General features: G+C 49.9%; 9 protein-coding genes across 9 annotated transcripts; 5 read left to right on the top strand and 4 right to left on the bottom strand.

Moving 5' to 3' along the window:
- Positions 1–714: 714 nt before the first annotated feature.
- FPRO_04818 (uncharacterized protein) lies at positions 715–978 on the bottom strand (the record flags this gene model as incomplete). The annotated part of the gene is made up of 1 exon (XM_031230369.1): positions 715–978. One exon carries the CDS (start codon positions 976–978, stop codon positions 715–717), a length of 264 nt encoding a protein of 87 aa, XP_031080513.1.
- A 727-nt stretch (positions 979–1,705) lies between these two features.
- On the top strand, positions 1,706–4,193 carry FPRO_04817 (uncharacterized protein; the record flags this gene model as incomplete). Its single annotated transcript, XM_031230368.1, has 2 exons — positions 1,706–2,175; positions 2,234–4,193. The coding sequence occupies 2 exons, from the start codon at positions 1,706–1,708 to the stop codon at positions 4,191–4,193; spliced, it is 2,430 nt and encodes an 809-aa protein (XP_031080512.1).
- A 375-nt stretch (positions 4,194–4,568) lies between these two features.
- On the bottom strand, positions 4,569–6,065 carry FPRO_04816 (uncharacterized protein; the record flags this gene model as incomplete). Its single annotated transcript, XM_031230367.1, has 3 exons — positions 4,569–4,916; positions 4,965–5,890; positions 5,969–6,065. The coding sequence occupies 3 exons, from the start codon at positions 6,063–6,065 to the stop codon at positions 4,569–4,571; spliced, it is 1,371 nt and encodes a 456-aa protein (XP_031080511.1).
- Positions 6,066–8,214: 2,149 nt separating this feature from the next.
- FPRO_04815 (putative YDJ1-mitochondrial and ER import protein) lies at positions 8,215–9,625 on the top strand (the record flags this gene model as incomplete). Its single annotated transcript, XM_031230366.1, has 4 exons — positions 8,215–8,250; positions 8,306–8,375; positions 8,432–9,256; positions 9,306–9,625. 4 exons carry the CDS (start codon positions 8,215–8,217, stop codon positions 9,623–9,625), a joined length of 1,251 nt encoding a protein of 416 aa, XP_031080510.1.
- An 861-nt stretch (positions 9,626–10,486) lies between these two features.
- Positions 10,487–12,238, bottom strand: FPRO_04814 (uncharacterized protein; the record flags this gene model as incomplete). Its single annotated transcript, XM_031230365.1, has 3 exons — positions 10,487–10,901; positions 10,951–11,640; positions 11,697–12,238. 3 exons carry the CDS (start codon positions 12,236–12,238, stop codon positions 10,487–10,489), a joined length of 1,647 nt encoding a protein of 548 aa, XP_031080509.1.
- Positions 12,239–12,658: 420 nt separating this feature from the next.
- On the top strand, positions 12,659–13,863 carry FPRO_04813 (putative RPP0-acidic ribosomal protein L10.e; the record flags this gene model as incomplete). Its single annotated transcript, XM_031230364.1, has 3 exons — positions 12,659–12,832; positions 12,889–13,649; positions 13,713–13,863. The coding sequence occupies 3 exons, from the start codon at positions 12,659–12,661 to the stop codon at positions 13,861–13,863; spliced, it is 1,086 nt and encodes a 361-aa protein (XP_031080508.1).
- A 675-nt stretch (positions 13,864–14,538) lies between these two features.
- Positions 14,539–17,870, bottom strand: FPRO_04812 (related to MUTS protein homolog 1; the record flags this gene model as incomplete). Its single annotated transcript, XM_031230363.1, has 2 exons — positions 14,539–17,163; positions 17,232–17,870. The coding sequence occupies 2 exons, from the start codon at positions 17,868–17,870 to the stop codon at positions 14,539–14,541; spliced, it is 3,264 nt and encodes a 1,087-aa protein (XP_031080507.1).
- A 2,913-nt stretch (positions 17,871–20,783) lies between these two features.
- FPRO_04811 (uncharacterized protein) lies at positions 20,784–21,800 on the top strand (the record flags this gene model as incomplete). Its single annotated transcript, XM_031230362.1, has 1 exon — positions 20,784–21,800. The coding sequence occupies one exon, from the start codon at positions 20,784–20,786 to the stop codon at positions 21,798–21,800; it is 1,017 nt and encodes a 338-aa protein (XP_031080506.1).
- Positions 21,801–24,330: 2,530 nt separating this feature from the next.
- Positions 24,331–27,673, top strand: FPRO_04810 (putative alpha-mannosidase; the record flags this gene model as incomplete). The annotated part of the gene is made up of 3 exons (XM_031230360.1): positions 24,331–24,479; positions 24,536–26,276; positions 26,321–27,673. The coding sequence occupies 3 exons, from the start codon at positions 24,331–24,333 to the stop codon at positions 27,671–27,673; spliced, it is 3,243 nt and encodes a 1,080-aa protein (XP_031080505.1).
- Positions 27,674–27,751: the final 78 nt, after the last annotated feature.

Here is a 27,751-nt window from a genome sequence, read left to right as displayed (position 1 = left end):
GCCCTAGAGCTTCTCATAACACAAGGAAGGCGGCTACAGTAATGTATGGCTGATCTAGGGGAGGAAAGAAAACACAAGACCTCGATCCTAGATGACAAAAAGACTTGGGGTAATATAGCCTAAGTTTAGGATGACTTTTGCTAAGTTTATTTTGACACCCTACAGTAAGGTTCGCTGTCTTCTTGCCCCCGAGGGCTGATGTCAAGACGATTGTACGATACGTTACAACGAATCCAAGCCTCCAAAGCCAGGGTAGCATGATATGCACCGTGCAGTTGCATGCGGGAGCGAATGAGACCCCTAGAGCTGAAGGACGTAAATTGGAGAAGTTTATCATCAGCACATGGTTCGCCATTGGCGGTGAAGGATATGGCACACTTGATGCAGCGTGAATGCATGGCAGCGGGACGATGCCGTGGTGACAGACGCTTAGTTGCGTGTAAACAAATGGTCTTCATCATGACAACATGTCGAAGTGGGCAAGGGAAGCGTTCTAGCTTAGTTGGTTGGAGGTCATCATGATTCGAAAGAGAAGATTTGCCAGCCCATGAGGAGTGTGTTCCTTTGCACTAAACTTAAACATGAGAGAAGCCATGCGTTTTTCTTTCCGTTTGTATTCGCTCATTGGTTGTTCTTTGTTTTGGTGCTGCAGTCATGATATTGTTCAGGCCCTTTCCTTTGTCTAGAGGCGGATACTGTAGCTGCATTGACACCCTAGGCCATCACATCACACTGCATCGCACCACCATTTTCAGACTCTCGCGGGTCACTCAAATCCTTGTTGCGGTTCAGACTTCCCCGGGTTTCTTTGCTTGTCTCCCTGTCCATCCCCTGTATAGTCCCTGTCCGAACCCCTCCGGGAGAGGGTTCAGAAGCGGTGACAACGAACCAAACAAAGCCTGAACCTGAGGGCAAGAGGAAGAGGGATGATAGGATTGAGGGAGACTGGGAAAGTAAAAGAGGGCCGGCTGCCCTCATAATGAAGAGGATCTAACTCTTCCCTTCTCTGATCTAACCCAGTCCCTCTCATTTTGTTCCGTGAGCATTCACGGCGTTGGCACTCTTCATCTATTGCTATCCTCTCTTTGTCAATACCTTCACTCCACTTTGAGTCTGAGCACAGCCGACTTCTCCTGCATATCCAACAACTGTCGACTGTTTATTTACAGGCATACATCTCACCCATAATAGCTGCATGCTTCCTGACTCCCGTCGTCTTCTGTCTCTATCCCTCTCTTTTCCCCAGAGACAAGACTAAATACTCCCATCATCTCGTTGAATCCCCACCACCTCACCCTTTTCGAATTTCCGGTCTAGTTGGCCCGCTGCGACAACATCCATCCTGCCGCATTTCTCCCGGCGTTCAATTTCTCCGGTTCGCTTCTCCTGGACAAGACCTTGCGTCTCTCAACCGCCTCAGAAACGTCGGTACCTCAGCTCATCAGCAACAGACTACCAGCCGATCAAGTGCCCAATACCCGTGCTCATTCCCACTAAAACGAAAGCCAAAGCTAAAAGCCGACGGTACCTGACGGGAACTAAAAATATTGTTAGCACAGCCAAGAAAAGCTCGTTGCTCCCCGAGAACAAAGGTTGCCCCCCTTTTTGCCAGATGCGGCGTGGGGTGTAAACAAATGAGACACGCCCGCAATCAGTACCCGACACCGAAATAAGGGCCCCCAGCTGGGCCTTTCCGCCTCCCAAGATGCCTTCTGCTACAACAACAACATCTACGGTTCCTCATAGACCAACGACTCCAAAACTCCGTCCCAGGAGCTCCTCACGCGCTATCCGAAGACCGAACAGTGCTGCATCAACCCCTAACCTCAAGACCGCATACTCTTCGCATTCGCGCGCCGCGCCGCCGCCTCTACCGCGCAAAGGTTCCCTGGCCCAGCTCACACAAGGGTCCCTCGCCAGCATCCCCGATGTTTCTGAGAGCTACGCCGTTGATACTGTCCTGAGCGACTCCTCACAAAACATGATGCCTCCTACGACGCCCGGTCGCTCACAGGCTGTGAACGTTGCACTTGGTGATATTGTTGATGTCCCTGGTGGAATGCATGGCGTTGTTCGTTTCGTTGGTCCTGTGCAAGGTAAGAAGGGAGTTTTTGCTGGTGTCGAGCTCGACCAAGACTTTGCTAGCCGAGGCAAAAATGATGGCGATGTGGACGGGTAAGAATAATGCAGTGTGTTGTTTCATGGGTTTTCAGACACTGACAGGAGCCAACAGCATATCATACTTCACAACAACGATCCCTGGCGCCGGTATCTTCTTACCAGCCGCCAAGGCCCTTCCTCGTCGCGATTCGATTCCGCCCTTCCCCATGACACCAGGCGCGATGGGTGGACTTCGGGCTGGCAACCAAAACTCACTCAACTACGCTTCCCCAACACCTGGTCTTCCCAAGTTCAGTGCTTCTGTTGGACCCGGTGCCCGGGCTCCCAGTCCTCAGCAAAAGCTGGCACCCAGAACTTCCCTTCCCCGGCCCGACTCTCCTGTACGCCGGATGCAGATGACGCCTGGCCCAAGACCATCCATGACAACACCAGCCAAAACTCCCACCAGATATGGGAGCCCAACGCAGTCACGCTTCGCTCAGAGCGTCCGCGGTACATCAGGTGATCCGAGCAAGAGACCACAGAGGATGGACCGGAAGCCAAGTCATGGGCCGCGAAGTGCTTCAGCCTTGGGGTCGATATCAGGCCTTGATGATGATCCCGCACCTTTGGGAATCCAGCGAACCGGTACTAACGGAAGCTCCGGGTCAGTCTCGTCGTTCGCCATGAAGATTCGACCTGCGTCGCGCATCAACGTTAATGATGAGGAACTCGATCGACTGCGATCACAGATTGAAGATCGTGATCGGCAACTAAAGGAACAATCCGCTACATTAGCCGACATGGAGAGTAGCCTAGTTGAACTGCAAGGTCTCATGGAGCAAGCAGACATGCCGACAGAGCAACGAAACAGCTGGGACAACAAGGACACCGCGCAGCTGCGCCAACTGCTGAGAGAAAAGAACGACAAGATAGCCATGCTTACAGCAGAATTTGACGCTCATCGAGCTGACTTCCGGAGCACTATCGACACTCTGGAGCTTGCCAGCACCGAAACGGAGCGCGTGTACGAGAAACGGATAGAGGAGCTGATGGCCGATGTTCGAGAACTCGAGTCACGTAATCTAGACGTCGATTCTGTCGCGACCCAACTAAAGCAACTGGAAGAACTGGTCCAAGAACTCGAGGAAGGTTTAGAGGATGCTCGTCGGGGTGAAGCAGAAGCTCGAGGGGAAGTTGAGTTCTTGCGAGGGGAGGTTGAGCGAACAAGGACGGAATTGCGTCGCGAGCGTGAAAAATCATCGTCAGCTCCTCCAGCAAATGGCGATCATACAGTATCTTCCAAAGAGCTTGAGCAAAAAGACGATGAGATTAGAGGCCTCAAAGCCATCATTCATTCCCTCAGCCGAGACTCTATTCCTGGGGAGCCCAAACCCCCTGCACCAAGGCCTGGCTCATTGATGGCCGAAGATGTTGTGGCGAATAAGATCGCGCGCGACAATCTCGAGCGACAAGTTGCTGAGCTGCAATCTCTCCTTGAAAAGAAAAACAGCCGCGAGGACGAACTCGAGAAGGAACTTGAATCAATCCGTCAGAATGGTACAGCGGCCAACAGGTCTTCTTTCAGAGACTCCCGAGACACTGTCGTTATGGCCCAGGCAATGGAGAACCGACCAGTCGAGAACCTCAAGAGATCCAGTACCGCTACACATAAGCGGGTCAGCACCCTCGACACAATGCCAGAGAGTGACGACTACTCCAATGCTACAGAGACTAGCACCCTCTGGTGTGAGATCTGTGAGACTAACGGTCACGATATCCTAACTTGCACCAACATGTTCGGTCCTGATGGTGCAAAGACCAACGGCGAGTCTAAGGCCATCAAGAAGGCCAGCCGCGAGGAGCTTAAGCCGCATACCCCTACAGGTGATGATGCCCCTGCGCCTCTCACACCATTCAGACTCAAGAATGCTGGGCCTGCCTCTCCCGCAGTTAAGATCATGCCGAACCCCATGGAGTCAGGCCCCGTTGCTGGCAAGGAAAGTGGCATCATGGACCCCGAGAAGTGGTGTGCTCTATGTGAGCGTGACGGCCATGACAGCGTGGATTGCCCCTTCGAGGATGCCTTTTGAGGGTCAAATTCAAATATCTGTTTTCTTAACGCATAGCATGTTGGAGAATCATTGGAACGAACATCAGCGTGGCTTTTCTTGAGGCCTCGCGAAGGACCATTAAATTATGCTTGGTGTAAGGGGCGTGATGAAAATCGCCTCATGCGTGTACCCCCTTTTCATGTTCTTATTTTCGAAGCTTGGGTCGGCAGTCAGGTTTTGAGTGCTTGGTCTTTGTCTGGTAAGGCACTCTTCGTGATACCATATTCTTACTTGTGTTTTATGTCATAAACCTGTCTTGTAGCACTTTCCCTGTAAAACTATATGACATGGTGTATCAGACTGTTTTTTTGGTCAATGTCCCTTGGTAATGTGAAGTCCGTAGTTGTGTATTATCTATCGCCTTGGCGTACCTTGAAAAATGTCGCTGCCTATATTTGTTTCCTGCGATATTTGTATTTTCTCCCCTCGAGCACTATGCCACCACCGAACACTCTTCCACAGCTCACCGTCCCACTCACCTGCTAAAGCACGATACTTCATTAAAAACCATATACTGGGCTCCCAACTACGTGAGTCCCACGGCACACCTGCACCCATGCCACGTGAGTTCATCCCAGCTCCCCAGCATGTGAAACCGCCGGAAAGAATATCATGACACAAGGCCCCTTCATCAATGGCATTAGGATCTTGGTCGAGAACGGTGATGAGATTCTCACGGAAGGTTTTAAACGGAATAACATCCTAGCTGCATTAGCACATGAGAGCATGAAGTCATCCATACTGACACACAATATAGGGATGATGTCCAAACGTTAACTGTTTCTCAATCGGCTGAAGGTCAGATGATACGTCCAGGAATTTTGACTTCACAAAGGACAATATGGATGGACGGTGACCTTCGTCCGGCGTGACAGAGAACACACTGCAACCATCATCGCGGAGTATCTCGTCCACACCCCCCATACCGAGAGCGTAGCAGTTTGCGAATATTGCACCAAATATCCCCGGCTCCGTTGTGTATTGCGCTGGGAAAAGCGATGGCTTCGCATTTGCTGTCTTGAACAATGCTTTGGCAAATCGGATGGCTTGAAGTTGACCAGGAGTCTGACGTAGCATCTTTTGTGAAGAAGACGGAGATTTTAGTTCCCGGGTATCTTGTTGTAGGTGACGAAGAAGAGATCGTTTTTGTTCAATGCTAAGGCTCTCTACGCCATGTAGGACCTCTTTCAGAGAACTATCGTCATTGCTTGAGGCTTGAGAGCGCCTGTGGCTAGAGTCTTGACAATCCTCTAGGACTTCTTCTATGGCCCTGTAGCCTATGAGGTCTGCTAGGGGTTGGTCTGTAAACATTGGGGATTGTTGTATAAGCCCAGGCATGACAGCTTCCCATTGCTCATGAGATCCAAAGTTGGGAGGGTTGCCTTTGTCAAGTACTGGCAGAAATTCCGGTGCCAGTTGGTTAGAAATGACCGTTCGAATCGACTCCTGGGTAAAACCTCCACAAGCTTGCGGCACAGAATAAGTTCCAGTGCCATCAAATCTGTTGAGATCTAATGGTATGAGATGGTTAGTCAGAGGTACTGGAGGAGCGCTGGTGTCACTCGGACCACTGTGGCCGGGAACTTCATCTATATGACCATTACCGGTGATACTAGGAAGGTTGCTGGGGTCCAAAAGTTCATTTAGAAGGGCCAGTTTCTGCTTCCGCTTTTCGCCTGTGGTACCAAGGTTGATGGTATTAGTATGATGAAGTTCTGCCGATATGACATGCGACTTTCAGGAAAAGTACATACGATAGTTTCGGCTAGCAAGACGGTTCTGTTCACGGCGTGCCTCGCTATTGCGCTTGGCTGGCACCTTGCCCTTCTGGATCTTTGTGGTCTCACTCATAATATTCCATTGGATGGCAACGAGGTGAGATTAGGGTAAGCAGATGTGGAACTGACGCAGCAGATAAGAAGGATGATGATAACTGCGGTGCCAAGGAGGTCGAGTTTTTCTCTTTCGTTTTTAATCACTTTTCAGCTTATTGGGGGCACCTAGGGTTTTCCGTTCTTGTTGTTGAAAAGTATTGAAATGTCTCTGAGTCGCAGCAACATTACTTAATGCTTTAGTGCATAAGTAAAGATAGAGTTGAAGTTGTGAGTTAAACAACCCCACCTTTGGACTTCCTTAAACGTAGGGTTTATTGATCAATCACAGCAATCGCTTTACTGATTCTATCCAATCGTACACACCTTAGCCCCCAAAGAGTTCCATGAGGCTCTGGTAAGGTACCCTAGGGAAGGCAAAGCAAACTTGAAGATGTTTGTTTACCCAAGGCATTATAAATCACAAGACTTCAGGTTATTTTAGGGTAGGAATAGGGAGGTTCCTATCGTTTGTGATATCTTACCTCCTGATCAGAGAGGTTTCCTGCTTTCTGAAGGGTACCTCCCAGATCTTTCATAAAACCAGATCAGAAAAGTCTGGTACTTGCGTCATAATTGAGGTTGCTTGAACGACGAAACTGGAGACTCGTGGAATCCCATGGGTTGTTTCATCGTCCGAGAGAAGCCTGGCCATTACCTCACATGTCAATGTTCTGTGTAATCGCATTATTCAATTCTGCATGGTCAGGGAGGTAGGACGCAGGGTTTGTTTATTGTACAACAAACAATATGTACTTCGGGTACCCCGGTTGATTAAGAGAGGGTGGTGGAAGTTTCCAGGCTCTAGAAAACCATTCATAGACACATGTCTTCGAATGATGTATGTAGGGAATATAACGGTATCAAACCATAAACTGTCATGCGCCCTCCGAGTCGGGTATTCTAGCAATCTAGCTTCCGCGGTGACAGGGGATGTCGGGCAGGCTTTTTTGAGGAGGCGAAGAGTGAGCGAATCAGTGCAACACGCTGCATGCCCGAACAGGAACATCGGGGTCGGGTTGTGGGGTCCTAAATCGGACCCTGCGGCTGGAGAGAAAAAAATCGAAGAACTTTTGGCCACTGCAGGAAGGGCCCTAGGGGCCTTCTGGACGGGTTCTGGGGACGCCTTGCAGGGAGGTCTGTTAGTGAGGTACCTACACAGCCTGGACAGCCTTGTGTGACACCTGTTGAGACACGGGGGCGTGTCTTGTAGGTAGGTAGGTACTAGAGGTAGATTGTTTGTTCGGTGTTACGGGTGTAAGCAGGTAGTTACTAGTATCGGATTCTGCAGTGTGGCCCTGGGATGGGCCTCGGAGTATGTAGAAGCCCCTGGAAAGTCCGAATACACTCCAGAAGAGAGTGCGGAAAGATACAGAAAAGTGAAAGTAAAAATGTAAATTTGTTTGGTCTTCAACCGGGTTTCCGCCCTTTTGCCGCGTCACAACCTTCAGCCGAGACCTGACTCCTACTGTATAGCCCGCCCGCCAATGTGGTTGTGGTCACTACTACGACGCACTAAGACGCAGGTCATGCATTATCAGCACCGCCACAGAATCTACATTCTTCCACACAATTCCATGAGGCGCGACTGTGCTGCAGCCTCCCTTCTTCCATCTCAAAACCCGTCCGCTCAATCCAAATTCAAGTCTCAGCGCCGAATCTCGACTCGTTCTGAACTTGACATTTGACTCTGACGTTTTTGTTTGAGACACTTTTCTCTCTTCTTCTCAGTGGGATAAACTCCCTCTGTTTCGACATTTGCGAGTTGCACCGCTCTTATCGATCGCCTCTTTCTCCCCTCCACTTATTACATATTCGAATCGAATTTTAGAGACCAAAGCCCGTTCAAACTCGCCGCAGCGCAGCCCCGCCGTCGGGAGACTCGAGATACATACACCCTTTGGCGAACAAGGTACGCATATAAAACCGCTGTCTTCTCCCTATGTCAGATGCGTGGTGTATGATGTTGTCATAGTTCATCTTCTTTTCCTATCACATTGCTGTTGCGCGTGTGAAAATCTGCGTCTTTGTTTGCTTTTCCTGGGCCTTACTAATATTTAACAATAGTCCTCGCTCCCCTGTTATCTCGGACCTTAGGATAACAAAACACAACTCGAACAACCGACACAATGGTCAAGGAAACCAAGTATTACGATACCTTGGGTGTATGTTCTATCGATCCCCGAACAAACCTCGAACAACTGCTAAACCAGATCACAGGTTGCCCCTACTGCTACTGAGCAGGAACTGAAGAAGGCTTACAAGGTCGGAGCCCTCAAGTACCACCCTGGTATGTATTCCAAGACCCCCTTCTCTAGTCAGTTCAACATGTCTAATGCAACACAGACAAGAACGCACACAACCCCGATGCCGAAGAGAAGTTCAAGGAAATCTCTCATGCCTACGAAATTCTCTCCGACTCTCAGAAGCGACAGATCTACGACCAGTATGGTGAGGCCGGCCTCGAGGGAGGTGCCGGCGGTGGTGGAATGGCCGCCGAGGACCTTTTTGCTCAGTTCTTCGGTGGTGGTGGTTTCGGTGGCATGGGCGGCATGTTTGGCGGCGGTGGTATGAACCGCGGCCCCCCCAAGGCCCGTACTATCCACCACACCCACAAGGTTACCTTGGAAGATATCTACCGAGGTAAGATCTCGAAGCTTGCTCTCCAACGGTCGATTATCTGCCCCAAGTGTGAGGGTCTCGGTGGCAAGGAGGGTGCTGTCAAGCGATGCACTGGCTGTGACGGCCATGGCATGAAGACAATGATGCGCCAAATGGGCCCCATGATCCAGCGCTTCCAGACTGTCTGCCCTGACTGTAACGGAGAGGGTGAGATCATCAAGGAGAAGGATCGTTGCAAGCAGTGCAACGGAAAGAAGACCACCGTCGACCGTAAGGTCCTCCACGTTCACGTCGACAAGGGCGTTCGCAGCGGCACCAAGGTTGAGTTCCGAGGTGAGGGTGATCAAGCGCCTGGTGTCCAGGCTGGCGACGTCGTTTTCGAGATTGAGCAGAAGCCCCATGCCCGCTTCACTCGCCGGGATGATGACCTTCTATACAACTGCGACATTGAGCTTGTCACAGCTCTGGCTGGTGGCACAGTCTACATCGAGCACCTCGACGACCGATGGCTTGCCATCGATATTCTTCCTGGCGAGGCTATTTCTCAAGGTATGTTTTGACTAAAATGCGCTCAACAACCGCAAGCTAACTGTTTAAGACGCCGTCAAGATGGTTCGCGGCCAAGGTATGCCCTCTCCCAGGCATCACGACTTCGGCAACATGTACATCAAGTTCAACGTGAAGTTCCCCGAGAAGAACTGGACCGAAGATCCCGAAGTTTTCGAGACCCTCCGCAAGGTTCTCCCGCCCGCCACGCAGAACGCACCTCCTGGCGACGCTATGTCCGAACCCGCCAGTCTCGAGGATTTGGATAACACAACCCAGAACAGAGTATTTGGCAACTCTGACGGTATGATGGACGAAGACGACGAGGATGGCCATCCCGGCGGTGAGCGTGTGCAGTGCGCCTCGCAGTAAGCTAGTCGAAAGAGAGCGGCGCAACAAACACACACGGCGAGTGCCATAACTGCATCAGTTGCATGCGCGAATAGAGCATTTCGCACATCCACAGTCTTGGTCAGAGACAGTGCAGCTGAGGGTGGACGTCCGTCCTTGTCGACGACGTCGCTTAATCGCTCAATGATACCAAAATTAGTAAAGGATATGGTCTACTAGGAATTGTGAGCGAGTGTGGTACTGGGGATAAGGTGCAGTTGAGTGGGCACCGGAGTTAACTTCGAACGATCGTGTTTGAGGGGTGAATGAAGGGGAAGGGGCTTTCGATCAGGCTTGGCTGGCGTTTTGAGGACATAGACGATTCAAATGAATTTGGTGGTAGCAGACGTAGACCATGAACATGATGATTTGTTTGTTATTCTAATAATGGTTGGTAAAATCTATCAGCAAAGCACAAGTGACAGGAGTAGTGGACCCAGGAACCATCAAAACTTCAAAGGGATACCTGGTCCACATCCCCTCAAGATACTATACCCAAGTTGCTAAGTGCCAAGCACATTGCCTCGTTCACTATGTACTGGCTACCTAGGGGAGGAAAGAAAACTCGAGACCTTGATCCTAAATGACAAAAAGACTTAAGTAACTTTATATAAATTTAGAATATCTTTATTAAGTTTAGGATATCTTTTACTGGGTTTATTTTGGCACCCTATATGAAGGTCTCGTGTTTTCTTGCTCCCCGAGGACTGGACACTTACCTAGGTACCAAGTCTAGGCGTATCTGCCTCGGTGACAAACTCGTCTTCGTAGGATTGTGGAAATGACCCTTGTCCATTGTGGTACTGCAGAATTAATTTCTTTTCTGTTACTTTCGGTACATTCTTATTGCTGCTTCTCAGCAGGCCCAGCCTCTTCCATCATTTGGTCTTCGGGCACCTGCTCCTCACCCCTTTCTTCTTCCCGTTCTGTGGCTTGTTTTCTTAGAGGCTCAGTGTTATATAAAAGACTCCTCACGATTTTCTCATTGACATCAAGTTCAGCGTCTTCGATATCATCGTCATCCACCAAAGCTATTGTGTTTGTGGCGAGCTTCTCATCAGTCATGGTAAGTGAGTAGACGGCCAGGCTTCTTGCTTGCGTAGGATCACTGGGGTCCAGAGCAGCGACGATCTTGGGTGCTTCATTGCCGCTGCCGGGCTTGATAGAGAGGCTGAGGGGTTTGCCAGGAAGCTGGATAATAGCTGGGTGATTAAGGGCGTGATTTTTGGTGAGTTGCCATGAGAAGATGGCCGAAATGCTAATCAATGTGAGTTGAGATACAGGGCATCGAGGGATAATACACTTACTCCTGACATATGGCGAGAACATAAACAAGATCCGAGCCACCGTGTGGATATACCAGGCTGTAAAGCCCAGACACAGCTACCTTTGTAATCTCGGGCAATATATTTTGAGCTAAAGATAAGATGCTGATTGTGGAGAGGAGCTTGTTTGATTTCCAATCCCAGACGAACAAGTCCTCATCACCACCACCCGACACCAGAACATCACCACGCGAGGCTGGAATGACCATGGAGCTGATGAACTCTGTGTGACCGAAGCAGAAACCCTCGATGACGTATGACTGGGGAACGTATCTTGAAACACGAATATGTTCATCACGGTCGGCAGTAAGAATGTATCGCCGACCCTCACTCTCACCCATCACGAGTGCAGTAAGCATAGAAACATGGCCAAGCAATAGAGAGATCTCAAATTCTGGACCTTCGGCCTTGGAATTGCTGTCGTTTTTAGTCCGTGTAGAAAGCTCCATCTGTCTTTGCTGCTCTTGAAGAGCTCGCAGGTTACGCTTCGAGTGAACGGTTGTAGTATTGGCAGATGGTCTATAAGCCGGTTTGGCGGGGGCAGGGGTTGAAGCAGTCTGGAGAGTAGGATCGTAGAGGAGAGGCAGAGAGTAAACATCTCCAAATTTATCAGCGACAATAATCTGAGAGTCTGGTCCGATAACGACATCACTAGGGCGTTTGGGAAGAGTTCTGGCCTAGAATTAGTATGCGGGCTGAGGAGTTGGTTTTTTCCTATACGAGCTTACCGCTTGCTGATTTGGTTGAGAGAGCCCTTTCCATCATTCTCAAAGACCCAGATGGCTTTGTCATGTCCAGTGATAGCCAAGATATGGGAGCCATCAAGAGTACTTGTCAGATGCGTAATGACTGGGCGATCAGGTACGCGTGAGATGTTGTGATCCTTTGCTCGCTGCTGGTTTTGTCTGTTCTTGCTCTTCTTTCCACCCTTCTTTTTGCCCTCACTTTTCGTTTCCTCCGAAATTTGAGCACCCTCTTGGACCTCTGCCTTGGCTGGAGTTGTCTCATCTTTTGGCTCTTCAGTTCTTTGTCTCTTGGCTGGGGGTCCACTGCCATCTTCTTCCTCGGCGATATGAGTCTTGGTCACGGGATTCTCAGTTAAGATATCACCTGAAATAGCCTTAACTGCCGCGTCTACTCTGTCAACATCTGGATGTTTCCACGTCGAGAAGTGAGATCCATCCTCAAGGCTAAAAGAATGAATCTTGCCTCCTCGAGCAGCAAAGAGAACATTTCCACTGACGTGGACAACGTTGAAGGGAAATTTCATGACGCCTGAGCCCCTGTGAGTTGATTAAAGATTGATTATCAAATTGATGAGATTTGATGCTGGAGCAATTGCTCGGCGACAGCTCAAATCAGACTCTTCTACGGAGTAAGTTCCACTTTCATGAGGTGGATGTGATAAAAAAGATACATTGAGAATGTACCTAGGTACCTAGGTAGGTGTATGCTTACCTAAAGGTACCTTACCTTACCTTAACTGTAGTTCCCCACCTGAGCCACCTTTGCACCCAGAGTAGACTAGCGCCTTCATGCCCTAAGCGAATTGGCTGTGAGCACACATTACATTTTCCGAAACTGTCAAAAGAGTTTTCTTGTCTTCATCAACATCCTCATCAACCTCCAATTTCCATTTTACGATACCCCTTGCCCTTAAATACTCCTGCCTTCAGAAAAATAAGAAGATATGGGGGGCAAGTCTGAGAACAAGGCCAACTATTTCGACAAGCTCAAGGGCTTGCTCGAGGCCTACACGTCCATCTTCATCGTTGAGGTTGACAATGTCAGCTCCCAGCAGATGCACGAGATCCGACAGGCTCTCCGAAGCAAGGGTGTTGTCCTCATGGGCAAGAACACCATGGTGCGTCCCTTCATTCGAGGAAGAAGACACCATCGGGTTGCTAACAGTATTTCCAGGTTCGCCGAGCCTTGAAGACCTTCATCCCCGACTCCCCCGAGTACGAGCGTCTCCTCCCCCACGTCAAGGGCAACGTTGGTTTCGTCTTCACCAACGACGACCTTAAGGAGGTCCGTGACATCATCCTCGCCAACAAGGTCGCCGCTCCTGCTCGTGCCGGTGCTCTCGCCCCTGCCGATGTCTGGGTTCCTGCTGGAAACACTGGTATGGAGCCTGGAAAGACCTCTTTCTTCCAGGCCCTCGGTGTCCCAACCAAGATTGCCCGTGGTACCATTGAAATCACCACTGATCTCAAGCTCGTTGAGGCCGGCTCCAAGGTCGGTCCCTCCGAGGCCACGCTTCTCAACATGCTTAACATCTCTCCTTTCACCTACGGCATGGGTATCTCTCAGGTTTACGACCAGGGACAGTCTTTCCCTCCCAGCGTTCTCGACGTCGGTGAGGAGCAGCTCCTCAAGACTCTGTCTCAGGCTATTACCACCGTTGCCACTATCTCTCTGGCTCTCAACTTCCCTACCCTGCCCTCGGTTCTCCACTCCGTTGTCAACAGCTACAAGAAGGTTCTTGCTGTTGCCATCTCCACCGAGATCACATGGCCTGAGATTGAGGAACTCAAGGACCGCATTGCCAACCCCGATGCTTATGCTTCCGCCGCCCCTGCCGCTGCCGCTTCTGGTGGCGCTGCCGCCCCTGCTGAGGCTGAGAAGAAGGATGAGTCCGAGGAGGAAGATGAGGACGAGGAGGGCTTCGGCGGTCTTTTGTATGTGAACTCCTTTCAATGCCGTGTGGGTATGACTAACAAATCTGCAGCGACTAAATGTAGTCACATCAACTGGATGAACGACTGCCTTCCAGGACTTTGGTTGGGTTTACGACTTATGTATCTTAAAAAAGGGGCACATAGATCGTCTGCTGGACAATTGAATCTGTCGCGACGGTTACGAATCAAGTTTTGGGACTCAACATGCGAGTGAAAGCTTTTACCAAACCGACTAATGCAGCTCTGCTGATGGAGTGCGATCTTCAAAAAGGTTAGTCAGACAAACATCAAACTTTCTTTTTTCCCTTTACATTTCCGGATGATTATATAAATTGTTCAAGAGCTTTTTAACCCTGAATCTCCTGATGACACACACATCACCACCCTATGACGGACACCCATTACAATTATGTTACTTCGACAAGATGTTCTTTGAGAGTATCAAAGCTAATGGTCAAATCATACAGATCTCCACGCCCTCGAATGTTCTCAAGCTTCCACAATGTGATGTCTATGCATGTTTCCTAAGCGAACCTGATAGCCCAGCTAAACTGTAGGATATGAGAAGACTGGTGATACCTAACCATATGTACTAGGAAAAAACTTGGACTTCTAGTCAATGTTCTATAATCCTAATATTATATTATAATTGGAAGTTTAGAACTTTTGTTACATTTTCCAGGTACGGATTAGAGTTTGGAGATAGACCATTGTCGATCAATACTATCTAACCATTGCATTCTCACGCCTTGTAGTTTGTCTTGCCATTATCTCATGAGCTTGCAAGAAGACACTATCAAAGCTTTAAATCTTTGTTATTGGCCATACCTGCCGCCCGTCACTGTTAGAGGCGCGACTGTATGTGCCGTCAATACCTACCAAAAGTCACCTATATGAAGTCGTCTTGCTTCAAGGCACGTTTCGCTACCTCAATAGCTCGATCCGGTAGCCCAGCGAGCCTCGCTACCTTTAGTGCGTGACTTTGTCGGTTGATACCTCTCTGAAGTTTGTGGTTGTAAAAGAAACCTCCCTCACCATCCTCGACTACATTGGTGCAATATGTCTGAACAACACCTACATCGGCTGAACACAACCCCTCTTCATGAGCCAAGTCGGCTACGGAGTGGAAATGTGTCGCAAAAAGAGTGCGGCATTGGTTCACGGTCGCGAGGTGATGCAGGCATGCAAAGGCGACAGCTGTGCCGTCCTCTGGCGTGGTTCCTCGACCGATCTCATCCATTATGACGAAAGACCGCGGTGTTGCCTGCTTGAGGATCGCTGCTGTTTCCAGCATCTCAACCATGAATGTGCTTTGATCGCGGTAGAGGTTGTCAGCTGAACCCACTCGGCTAAAGATAGCATCCACAATCCCCAATTCTGCGTATGATGCAGGCACGTAGCAACCGACCTGGGCCAAGATCGTGATGAGAGCATTCTGGCGTAGAAACGTACTTTTGCCGGCCATGTTGGGACCTGTGATCAGCCAGACCCGGCCGTCAGTTGGCGATCCAACCAGACAGTCGTTCCTCACAAAACTTCGACCCTGCTCGTACAGGCCTCCCTCAACAGTGGGATGTCTGCCTCCTATGATGGTGTGACTAGTCGCATTGTTCAGAACGGGCCGGACGAGGTTCTGCTCGCGAGCCAACTTAGCGAAGGAGGTCGTGATGTCAAGTTCATCGAGGACGGCGGCATTACGGCGCAGCTTGACGAGATTTTTTACGACAAGTTCTCGAAGGGAGTAGAACACGGCTTGTTCTTCAGCACGAATCTGGGCGCGAACTTGGTCCATACGCTGCCCGAGAAGTGTCCATTCAGAGATGTGGAAAGATCGTGTAGAACGACTCGAGGACAGAGCTTGTACATCAGTGAGATTTCGAGCGTCTTTGCCCTTGGTATGGGCAATGTGACCAAGGCCGGGTGTCCACTTGAGGGATAGACTTGGAGCATTGAATCTTTGGCGGAGGGTCTCGTTGAGTGTCGCTTTTTCTTCTGTCAAAGTCGCGAGATCAGTGTGAAGCTTTGCCAAGTTTGGGCTCGCAGCAGGTCTCATGACCCAGGCTCCATTCTCTTCGGTGTAATAATCCCGAATACTGACGGGCCGTTTTCGCTTGCCCTTGGGAAGAGATGCCGCATCGTCTTGTGAACCTTCGTTGCTAACGACAATTTCAGCAAGGGCTAACATCTGGCTGGCCTCGGAGTCTTGGACATCATGCTGTAACACAATACCTTCTTCATCAATTGCATCTCTAATGCGCTGGGAAAGTTTCAGGGGCTGCGTGAGACTGATTCGAGATATCAATGAAGTTAGGCAGTGGTGCTCTGACTTGCGAGATGCAAAGTTGGCCTTCTTCAAGAGATTCACGACATCCCTGGTCGCATCGATAGTACTGGCCAAATCGAGGAGGTCATCAGCATCACCACGGCCAAGTGTGAATTTCTGAACAAGTCGCTGAGAGTCGTGGCTCCTACGCAACAAGAGGATTACGGAGTCACTCAGGTTTATATCGTCGATGAAGCGGGCGACGAGGTCCTGTCTACTAGTGATGAGCTCAAGAGACGTGGACGGTGCACTCAGCCACTCGTTGAGAAGTCGAGCACCGCTTTTAGTAACAGTGCGACGAATGGCATGCAGCAAACTACCCCGGAACACACCATCACGAATGGTTTGCTTGATCTCCAGAGCACGCATGCTATTTTTATCGACAGCCATGACCTGAATGTCTTTGTTCCTTAGCGGAGGTTGCAACTTCATACTCATGCCTTGCAGCCGATCCTTGACGTAACCAAGAAGGAAGCCGGCAGCGTGTACCTCAGCTGGTGAAAAGGCGGATGCTTCATGTTTAGCTAGGGCACACTCCAGCATGGGCGTCCAGTTTTCGGGATGAAACAGCGAAGAATCATGCGGGCGGGGTGCGTATGAGATGATGTGACGATCTTCAGCGAGGAGGTCAGATAGGCCATTGTCAGGGCAAGACTGCAGTGCCTGGTCCAGGAGAAGCTCGCGCGGGCAAAGTCGGGACAAGATCGTCGGTAAAGATGCAAGATTGGCTTCTTGGGTGCAGAAGTAACCGGTTGAGAGATCAAGCCATGCTAGGCCGAGTGACACGGCGTCTTGGAGCCCCTGAGACTGTCCAGCACCTCGACCAACGCCAATGCCAACAGCTGATGGTGATGGGTGGGCTGGTTCGGGTCCATGGCCCGCTAGTTCTCCTTCCGAGCCTGCCACTCGGCCGATAACGGTCTTTACATCAGTGACGGTATTTGTGGCTTTGATGCCTGGGTCAATATGAATCGCCATCACGTAGTTGTTGGCATATGGATCCATAAAATTCTCATCTATCAGAGTCCCGGGAGTAATGATACGAGCAACTCGACGGTCATGCATCAACCCACCTGATCTGACCTTTGCCGTGGGAGAGTTTGGATACTCCTCAGCGATCGCGACATGGCGGCCGAGATCTTGAACGAGAATTTTGAGGAAACGATCGAGCTGGAAGAAGGGGAAACCTGCCTATAAGACGGGTGATGGTGGTGAGATATTGAACCGGAAGATGAAAAGGAGGGCATTAATAAACATACCATGGGGACAAGACCAGCATTCGTCTTTTTGTTAGCTACCTTGATGTTTAACAGGGGCCCGTACTCCTCAGCGTGCTCAAAGTAGAGCTCGTAGAAACCGCCCACTCGCGTCAGCAACACACAGTCATCAAACTTGAGCATGTTCTGACGGGCTTGAAGTAGCACGGTGGGATACGCGGGAGGATCTTGGGGTAATGGCGGCAGCGGGAGCGGCAAAGCCTCTGTCGACTCATCATGGGGAGATGAAACTGACGATGACGTTGGTAGAGGAGATGCTGCCTTTAGTTGAATAAGCCCCTGAGGCAAATCGGAGAGCTTTATGGTGGTGGTAGTCTTTTTACCCCTGGCTTGGAGAGGACGGTGGGGAGATGGTGGATGTCGGAATGAGCGGATAGAGAAGCCATGGTATAGTGAGTGCTCAACATGACAGTGCCCATGAGGAATGGCAGAAGCTTTAGGTGGAGGAGCTACTACCGTTGCCGCAGCGTCAGAAACAACAAATGTGGCTGCCTTGAGCACAGAGCTAGAAACTGAGGCTGAAGCTGAAGCAGAGCCAGGCACAGAGATAGACCTGGAAGTTGAAGCTGATGGTGATGCCAAGGGCCGCAGATGGCGGATGCCGAACACTGGGAGCACCATACGGCTGGAACATGGAGACGGGATGGGCTGTTACAGTGGCGATGATGTTTATGCAACCAATGGATATGGATCCGTTTGAAGTATGTATCCAGCAAGCAAGGGCAGGTCAATTTCTGATTTGAGACCAGCTCAAGAGGAGTCGTTCGTCAATCAACACTCCAGCCACCTACTTACCTACCTAGGTATGATTGATTAATGCTTGTTGGGGGGCCTTGGGCTGTCGACAATAGAAGCAAGATCTGGCGTGCAAAATGGTGGCATTGAACAAGGAATGGTATGGTGATTAACGGATGGATCATGCAGGGCTCATATGATGACAAGAAAAAGAGGAAGCAGTCCCATACAACCCCGCTGGTGCGAGATGCCCGAAACTACCTTGGGTACAAGGTATAAGGTAAGGCAAGGTGTGATATGTAGTATGGGGCATAAAAAAGTGGCTCCGAGTATCGTAAATCAGTTTTATCATAGAACCAACGCGATTCGTTGCTGGCACGAGAATAGCACACAATCCGTGAGTTACAGCTTGCGCTGGGTAGACAGCAGCTTCAAGTCTTCTATAGGTAGGCAGTTTCTGGTCGTTACCAGGTGGGGAACAGCGGATATGAGCGTTATGGAATATATCGGTGAGGAATGATAATTAGTAGGTAAATCAAAACCAATCGCACCGAGCCCAGGAGCAGGAGCCAATGTAACAGCTTCATCTGAGAGACCAAGTCTGCATCGACGAGCATAGAAACACCACAGCGGGCTGCCATAACTACCTACCTATCATCTTGTTTATTAGGACACAGTTTTCAACAATTTGTTTTACTAGGGTCGGCAACGACAGAATCTCCTCATCTTCAAGTAACGAATGAGGAAAGGAACATTCGGTAATAGTAGGACCCCTTGGCTTGTAATTCCGATCCTGATGGATGATCCAGGGACTTTATGACAAGGTACTCCAGAGATTTTACGGAGATGGACAGCGCCAGAACCCACAAGCGAACAGCACATGTAGCCATGAAACGGAAGGAAGATATCTGACCATGGAGGCGTTGACCAACGAGAGGGACCCGGGTCTTCGCGAACAACGTGTGAGTAAACAGTCGAGAGTCATCGCCCTCGAACGACGGTAGCTAATGCATGGCGATTCGCGGCTTTTCCGAGATCTACAGGGCCTGGTTCCCTCTAAGCAATCGATCATGCCTGGAAACAGACCTGCCGGTATGGATGCAGGAAATAGAGTTCCCATCTGGAGCTTGATGTGGGAAGTGGAAGGACATGTGGTGCCATAAATCAATGCTACATCAAGAGATTTCGTTACCCCATTCCTGGGTGATATCTCGAGACCTACTGTACACTAGAACTTCCATCGAAACCTAATAAGAGCTGAATCCTCGGCAGGCAGAAATTATACAGTGCGGAGTGGTTTCGGGCACGAGGTAGGTGACAGACCAGTGGGACTTATCAACTACTCCATGGGTCGTAAAATCGTGGTCCCATGTTAGCGTCATCATCATCCCTCAACACCAGATGGCCCTGCAAATCTGCCCAAGCTGCCGGAGCTGGACCTCAACCCCTCCAACCCAAGCCCCGACTCACGATGTATGTGTCTCAATTTAACCAATGCGCACACGGTATGCTGCTGGGCGGTAAAGCGACTGTCCTCCTCTTTTGGACAAGGGAAGGGGGAAAGTAGATGACGGAATCTCTCCAACGTAGCAGTCGGCAAGCTCGCGTGCCTATGGGGATCCATCCATTTCCGAATGAACTGCTGTACTGAACAGGTAAGGCAAGAATCTCAGCGAACCAAGGAACGAAGTCCGAAAACCAGCCTTGTCACAACAGGACAGCATCACTTCCGGTTTAAGCAATCATGTCAGATGGGGGTCTATGAGATATGGCATGGAATTGGGTAGGAAAGAAACGACGAGAGATGAAAACAACACCATCGCTGCGAGAGACATCACAGCATACCTAGCTCTGAACAGCACATAGTAACAACATGCTACATCTCCAAGACAACACAAGAGAGGCCCAGAGTCAGCATCAGATTGAGCGGCCGTCTCCATGAGAGCCAGGGAACCCCCTTGATAACCTCCAAGCGGTCATCTGGGTCATGGCATTGAACTGTGCCGTACCAGGCTCAACTGTGAGCCATGCAGAAGAAACAGACACTGGAATTCAGACACAGCTCCCTGGATGGATGCACTGTATTTCTCATGCCATCCGTAGAAAGACGGTTCCAGGTTTGATATGACCAAAATCAACACAGACGGAGCTGCCACCCAACCATTCACAGCGACAGCATCGACTTTTGGGCGATAGATGTGCTGCTGGAAATTCAATGGCATAAGCATATCTTCCCGCGGGGTCGGCGTGGGCCGATTCTCGAGAGAGCCTCAGCCCATTTTGGGTCCGCTGCCACACGACGTCGCCGCACCCCCCTGCCCGAAAGCGCCAAACCCTCGACCACATCTGTCGATTCTGACCTAGCTATATATCCCCTTTGTGCGCGTTCGCTGGCCAAACACAACGCCCTACGCTTACGCATCGTTATTGTGCCCATTCACTTATATACAGAGATAGAACTCAGCCATCGACCCTGTGTCTTGCTCAACTGATCTGATACAATTCCCCACATTACCACTTACACGCCCTTGATCCTCGACATCAACGGCCACCCTGACAGCAACCGCACGATAAAACTCTTCAAATAACGCGATATAAACATTCAAATCAGCTCGAAAGATAAAAGAGGAACATAACCCCTGTATAGTCGAATATCCCACTCCGCAGCGCCATTTAATCCCAGCACACAGTCCCTTACCTGGAACAGTGCGCCTGGACAACCTGGATCACCATTCAGCATACATACATATATATACTCTTCAAACCTCACTCAGCGAAGAACGCCTTATGGCGGCTATGATGTCGTCTGTCAACCCCTTTACACCGGTGACCCCCCCGCCGGAGAGCCACTCCTTTCCTAAACTTCCTGCCCAAAGGCCTTTACAGAACAACCTGAAACGAAAGGCCTCGATGCAAGAACCCTTCAGCGGTCTGACAGGCCTCAATACTCCCACGATGATGGCTCCTCCTCCCCCTCCGACTTCACAGCCTAGAACGTCCTCATCGCCAAACCGCAGTTCTGGGCCTAGCTCCAGCAGCACTCCACAGTCCAGCGAGTCAACAACCCCCGAACTTCCCAGTATCGCCGGTGCCAATCTCGACCCAAAGTACCTTGCTATGGTTTCTCGTATCGCTGCCTATTATCAGCAGAGGTGTCAGGCTGTTGCCAACTACCAACAGCAACGATGCCAGGCTTGGGCCAACATGCACAGACAAAAGTGTCAAGATATGATGCAGGCGTCTATGTTAGTTGTGGCATGGTACGTGAGAGATCGCATCCAGCGCAGGCGAAGAAGGGAGAAGCGCCATTTCAGATCCGGCTTGAGGCGAAGGACAGACCAGAATAAAATCGCACGGACTGAGGTCGTTCGTCGCTGGGTTAAGCAGATCCCCGAGGGACCCGAGTCACCCAATGAGCCTCTCAACGTTCAGCTTGCCGACCGTGAAGAGGCCGAGTTCTCCATGGATCGTGAGACACAGCCGGACAAGGACACCAAGCTATTCGAGATGGCCGACAACCTTATAAAGAGCCAGTACAAGAAGATTGAAGTTCCTATAATGGGTGTACTCAACTTTGACGAAAGCGACAACGACAGCGAGAGTGATCTGGACGAGCCAGAGCCAGAGCAGTACGACGAGATGGACGAAGCCGAGGACTTGGCTGAAGACGACGAATACTACGAAGTGGAAGATGATGAGCTGTACGACGATGAGGACGAAATCGAATACACAGGAGACGGTGCTTCAGAGGTTGTCCACCATGGCACGGGTACTGGCTCAGGCAGCCGAAACAATAACCTGAGTGAAACCTCATAAGAATTATTCCCCCAACTCAACATCTCAACAATCAGCCCTCTTCCGAAGGGCAGGGCGAGGAACCTCTCTAATGACGACAAGGAAGCATCTACATCCCGGCGACATAACACAAACCCAACAATTATGGGCACATTTGTACATTGGTTTCTTTTTCAGGGAAAGGCGCAACAACACGGCGGGTGATGGTCCACAACGAACTTACACACTGGAGTCAAGAGCATCTCCATTTTTATATCTGTTTCTCATGGCATACATACATCGATGATACCTTTTTCTAGCATGGCATATTTGGGTTGATTGTTGGTTTTTACTAGGACTTCAATGTAGGTCTGCCTGGTAGTGGACCCGGTAGGCAGTTGTACGCGAGCTGAGCGTATACATACAATCGACATAAATGAAGATATTTCCATCTGGACAGCTGTTTCTCAAATCTGTGGCTGCGGAGACAAAACATAGTTCGGGAGTGTTACTAATTTGGAAAGAAACCGAGCACTGACACCTCGTAGAACCGTGAGAGTGGTCGAACTGCCGTATTCTACTAGTAGCACTGCATTTCAATGATCAGCGATGAGACAAGAGGGGAAATGCCAAAAAGAGCGGGAAATGGCATGGTAAAAATCGATTATCGTAGCATTGAATCGCTTGGGCTGGCAGACTGGGTTGGGCAGTGCGTACTGTACGGGGCACTCGGCAGTAAAACAGCTCATGAAGGGCGAGGAATCGTTCGATATTCCCTCGCTTTAAGGCGACATGTTCTGCAGGCTGGCCTGGGCTTCAAGGTGATGAGTGAACCGGTGAGGGAGGGATGAGGTGACAATGTCAGACAGCCAGGCAACTACAGTAGGTAAGGTCCCTGGGTAGTTAGGCACCTTGCCTAACACCTCGTAAATCGATGATGTTTGGTCTCGTTTTCTGAGATTCAGTGAGTGAGTGAGAAGTGAGCAACTAGATTCGTTTGTACGCAGCCTGGCAGCCCAAGGTATAAATCTCCAGCCTTTGTCAGGTTTGCTAGATCCGACTCAGGCCGCGAAATCACTTCACCCACAATTGGCTTACTGGTTGTGATGGATATTGCGAGAGATTACGGTAACTTTAATGAAACTTTCACAGACCACGATCTGCTACCTTGTATGTTCTCACTTTTTTACGTATTCAACGAACTGCCTTAGCACTACCTACTCACTGAAGCTGGGCATTCCCGGCTTAATGCTCTCACCTTTTTTTTTGTTTTGTTTTTTTGCCTTGATATGGGTGAGATCTGCTGCACTTTGGTGACTTGATGCTTCCGTTCATATCTAGTAGGTAATTAGGTTAAGGTAGGTAGGTAGGTGGGTAGGTAGGTAATATTTGGAACATCTGACTGAAAGAGAAGGTCGCTTCGTGCCCGTGAATGTGACTTGCTGTAATACCGACCTGTTGTACTTCAATTCCAACCTAGATCGTGGCTGCCGAAGGTCAAATCACAGATGGAAAAAGGCCTCCCAGGTAGTTACCTAAGAAAGTGTAAATAAATATTGTGTTCCATTTCCCAAGGCTTATTGCAACTCTGATCTATCAACCCGTGACGCTCTTCGCATTCTCCCTAACTTAGTACTTATCCTCAACACTAAATCGTTGTCCTATTATTACTCTTCGCCAACCCACGGCAACTGTTCTGTCCAAAGCTCCTTTGATGTGCCGACTTCTATAATATTGCGACTGGTTTCTATCTGAGTATCATTTATTGATCAAGAATCGTATACCAACGTGATGAGGTACGTGATTTATGCTGCATCAAGTTGAAGCATCGGATCCATCTCCCCGCACCAACAGATCCCCAAATTCCGATCAGTGAATCACCTGGACCCATTCCCAAACTCTGCTTGGCTTAGAGTGTTGTTCGTTCCGAGTCTAGTGTGTCCTCTGCCCCGGTTGCTGTGCCGCAAGCGCTTCAACCCCTGTCAAGGTACTCGATGGCCACCTTGTAGTGGGCATTCCCCGCCTCCATTTCAGCTTGGCGTTCTTGGATATCGAAAAAAAATACATCAACATTATTCTGCCGATCGATAGGTGGCGGTATGCAGAGACCTTTTTGTCAATACATCGCTCGGCAGCTGTCTTCGCCTCCGTGAAGCTCAATGGAGCTCACTTGACCTAACACAAAGCTTAACACAAATCTTCCCACGCTTCACTGACATACGTCCAACACTCCTCTCTGAACATACGCGGATTAGTTATCTTACTTTATACAATACCAATTTAGCTCTCCTCCTCCCTTCGTGCTGTGCCCCAACTCGAGATTCTGCTCCTTCTTTCATTCTTCATTCTTCATTCTTCATTGCTTGACGATACCGCTAAAGTGCCAAGCAACCGCTCACAATTACTTTACAGTATCGACAACACATTCGACCGCCTTCACTCGACCTCGGCAGCCTGTCGTCGTCATTCCCCTTCACCAGAAGACCAGCCGCTACACTCATCTTCCGGAAAGCTTCGGCGCCTTTCAAATCGATCTGCTCCTCCTGCTCCTGGGCATCTCGACATTTACACTATGGGTGGTGGCAGCGAAAACAAGGGAGATGGCTCCTCCTACCCTCTCTTCGCGGAAAGGCCTGTCGGCGTTCCAAAAACAAGCATTCTGAAAGGCCGCATTGAACCGTTCTACAAGTCAGGACAGTATTATAAGGTGAACCTGCAAGCGTATGGCATCATCAGCTCACTCACTCGGAAATTTAAAGAACTAACATGCCTCCTAGGAACATGTACAACGGTAGATACTCGGGCAAACCTCATGTTCAGCTGTCAGTGTGGGATGCACCGGATCTCACCAGGCCAACTTTTGAAGAAGCTACAAGCCACGAGTTCAAGGAGACCCATACCGGTACCTCTTTTGGGCCCTCGTGGTCCACTCATTGGTTTAAGGTCGTCCTGCGTATACCGGATGAAGCAAAGGATGAAGAGCTCATTGAGCTTCACTGGGATGCCAACAATGAGGGCACCATTTGGACCGAAGATGGTGTTCCCATCCAAGGCCTCACTGGTAGCGGTGAGCGCATTGAATGGATCATTCCCGACTCATTCCGTGACGGAGAGGAGCACACAATTTACATCGAAATGGCCTGTAACGGCATGTTTGGAAACGCCCCTAACGGCACGACAACCATTGCACCGCCGGATCCCAACAGGCGTTTCAACCTCAGCAAGGCCGACATAGTCGCCATCAATGTTCCAGCTCGCAAACTCCACTTAGATATGTGGGAGATTGGCGATGCTGCTCGAGAACTGCCCGAGAACTCAGCTGAACAGAACCATGCTTTATCTGTTGCCATGAAGATCATCAACACTTTTGAGGTCAACAATCAGGAATCGATCCTTAAATGCCGCGAGATTGCTCGTGAAATTCTTGGCCCTGATGTGGACTCTCATAAGGTGTACGAAGGGGGAAAGGAACCTGTCGTCTTTGGAATCGGTCATTGCCACATCGACAGCTGTTGGCTATGGCCCTGGGCTGAAACAAAGCGCAAGGTTGTTCGATCGTGGATGAACCAATGCGACCTCATGGATCGCTACCCAGAATCCAACTTTGCCTGCTCCCAAGCCCAGCAATACAAATGGCTGAAGACGTACTATCCTGCTGCATACAAACGTGTCAAGCAGAAGGTAAAGGAGGGTCAATTTCATCCTATTGGTGGCAGCTGGGTCGAGCACGACACAAACTTGCCCAGCGGTGAATCACTTGTCCGCCAGTTCTTTTATGGCCAGAGGTTCTTCGAGGCCGAGTTTGGTTCTCGATGTCGAACCTTTTGGCTGCCAGACACATTCGGATACTCAAGCCAGCTCCCACAGCTTTGCCGATTAGCTGGTATGGACCGTTTTCTGACACAGAAACTGAGCTGGAATAACATCAACAACTTTCCTCACACAACTTTCATGTGGGTAAGCCCTGATGGAAGTCAGGTCATCTGCCACATGCCTCCCTCCGAGACATATACAGCAAACGCTGATTTCGGTGATCTCAAGAGGAGCATTGCAAACCACAAAACAATGCGTGTTGACAGTTCGTCTCTACTTGTCTTTGGAAAGGGTGATGGCGGCGGTGGCCCAACTTGGCAACACTTCGAAAAGCTCCGACGATGTGCCGGAATCAGCAACACTATCGGCGGTATCCCAAAGATCAAGATGGGGCTGACAGTTGATGACTACTTCGACCGTCTCAACCGCAAGGCCAGCGAATTCCCGACATGGTATGGGGAGCTATATTTTGAACTACACAGAGGAACGTACACCACACAAGCCAACAACAAGTATTACAATCGAAAAGCCGAGGTGATGCTGCGAGATATTGAACAATTGGCAACGTTCGCATCAATCAAAAACAAGTCGTATAAGTACCCGACCAAGGATTTGGACGACATGTGGGAGGCTGTTCTCCTGTGCCAGTTCCACGACTGTTTGCCAGGAAGTAGCATTGAAATGTGCTACGATGACTCGGATAAGGTATTTCGTTCCATGACAGTGGGAGCTTTGCTAATATGACATAGGTCTATGCTGAAGTCTTTGAAACTGGTAAACGTCTCCTGAAGGATTTGTATGAATCGCTCAACATCTCTAGCGAATTCTCAACCTGCCTCAACGAGTCTGTTGCCATCAATACCCTGCCATGGCATCGTAAGGAGCTCGTCGAACTTTCTGACACTGAAGTCGGTGTTGCTTGTGGTGATGGCCAGCTGCTCAATCTCCGCACGTTTAAAACACAAGAAGAAAAGCCAGCCGTTACCGTCATGGAGCAGTCTACTGATGTTTATGTCCTTCAAAACGAGCAACTCCGCGTTGTCGTCGAAAGCGGTGTCATTACATCCCTTTACGATGTGGTCAACGATCGTGAGGTTATTGAAAAGGGTGGAGAGGCAAACAAGTTTGTCATCTTTGATGATATTCCTCTTTACTGGCAAGCATGGGATGTAGAGGTTTACCATCTCGACGCACGCAGAAAGGTCGAATATGGAAAGACAAAGATTTTTGAACAGAAGCCTCATCGAGTCACCCTGGTCACTGATGTCAAGATCAGCGAGAACAGTTACATCAAGTCATACACCACCCTCTCTGCAGCCCTCAAAGGGCAACCTTCTCGGGTTGATGTCAGAGCAGACGTCAACTGGCATGAGGACTCCAAGTTCCTCAAGGTCGAGTTCCCTGTCAATGTAGTCAATACCGAGGCCTCCTACGAGACCGCTTTCAGCATCACCAAGCGGCCAACTCATTACAACACAAGCTGGGACATGGCCAAGTTTGAGGTGTGCTGCCACAAGTTTGCTGATCTCTCGGAGAACAACTACGGCGTTTCTATTCTCAATGACAGCAAGTATGGTTTTGCGACTGCAGGCAAGACGATGCGGCTTTCGCTCCTACGGGCACCCAAGGCGCCTGATGCCAACGCAGATATGGGACGTCATTCCATCCGATGGGCCATCCTACCTCACAAGGGTTGTCTATCGTCTACTACTGTTAAGGCTGCTTATGCTTTCAACAATCCCCTGAAGCCCGTCACTGCCTCAAAGGCCGTCTTGGAAAGTGTGTCGAGTGCGCCGATCAAGCTTGTCAATATTGATGAGTCTGATTCCCTTGTACTGGACACGATCAAGCGAGGCCAGGATGACGAAGACGTCGGCCGAGATGATGGCCTGCGCATCAACAAGGGCCAGAGCATTGTTCTTCGTGTGTATGAGTCCTTGGGAGGCCGCAGTCGTGGAGTTATTGAAACTAGTTTTGATGTCAAGCGTGTTACCAAGACGAACATCCTAGAGGATGAGTTGGAAGAGATCCAGAAGGAGGATGGAAAGTTCCCGATCACATTGCGACCGTTTGAGGTAGCAACTTTCAAGCTCAAGCTGTAGGGCGATTCGGAGTGGGAAAATTGTGTCTGCTCAGGCTCAGAGGTGCGCGTCTTCGTGATTTGACGTAAAAGTCTGACC

This window comes from Fusarium proliferatum (genome assembly GCF_900067095.1).
Source record: "Fusarium proliferatum ET1 genome assembly, contig: FPRO_scaffold004, whole genome shotgun sequence".
Taxonomy (NCBI): Eukaryota; Fungi; Ascomycota; class Sordariomycetes; order Hypocreales; family Nectriaceae; genus Fusarium; species Fusarium proliferatum.
The sequence above is the reverse complement of the archived record's forward strand: the minus strand, read 5'-3'. Positions and strand labels throughout refer to the sequence as shown.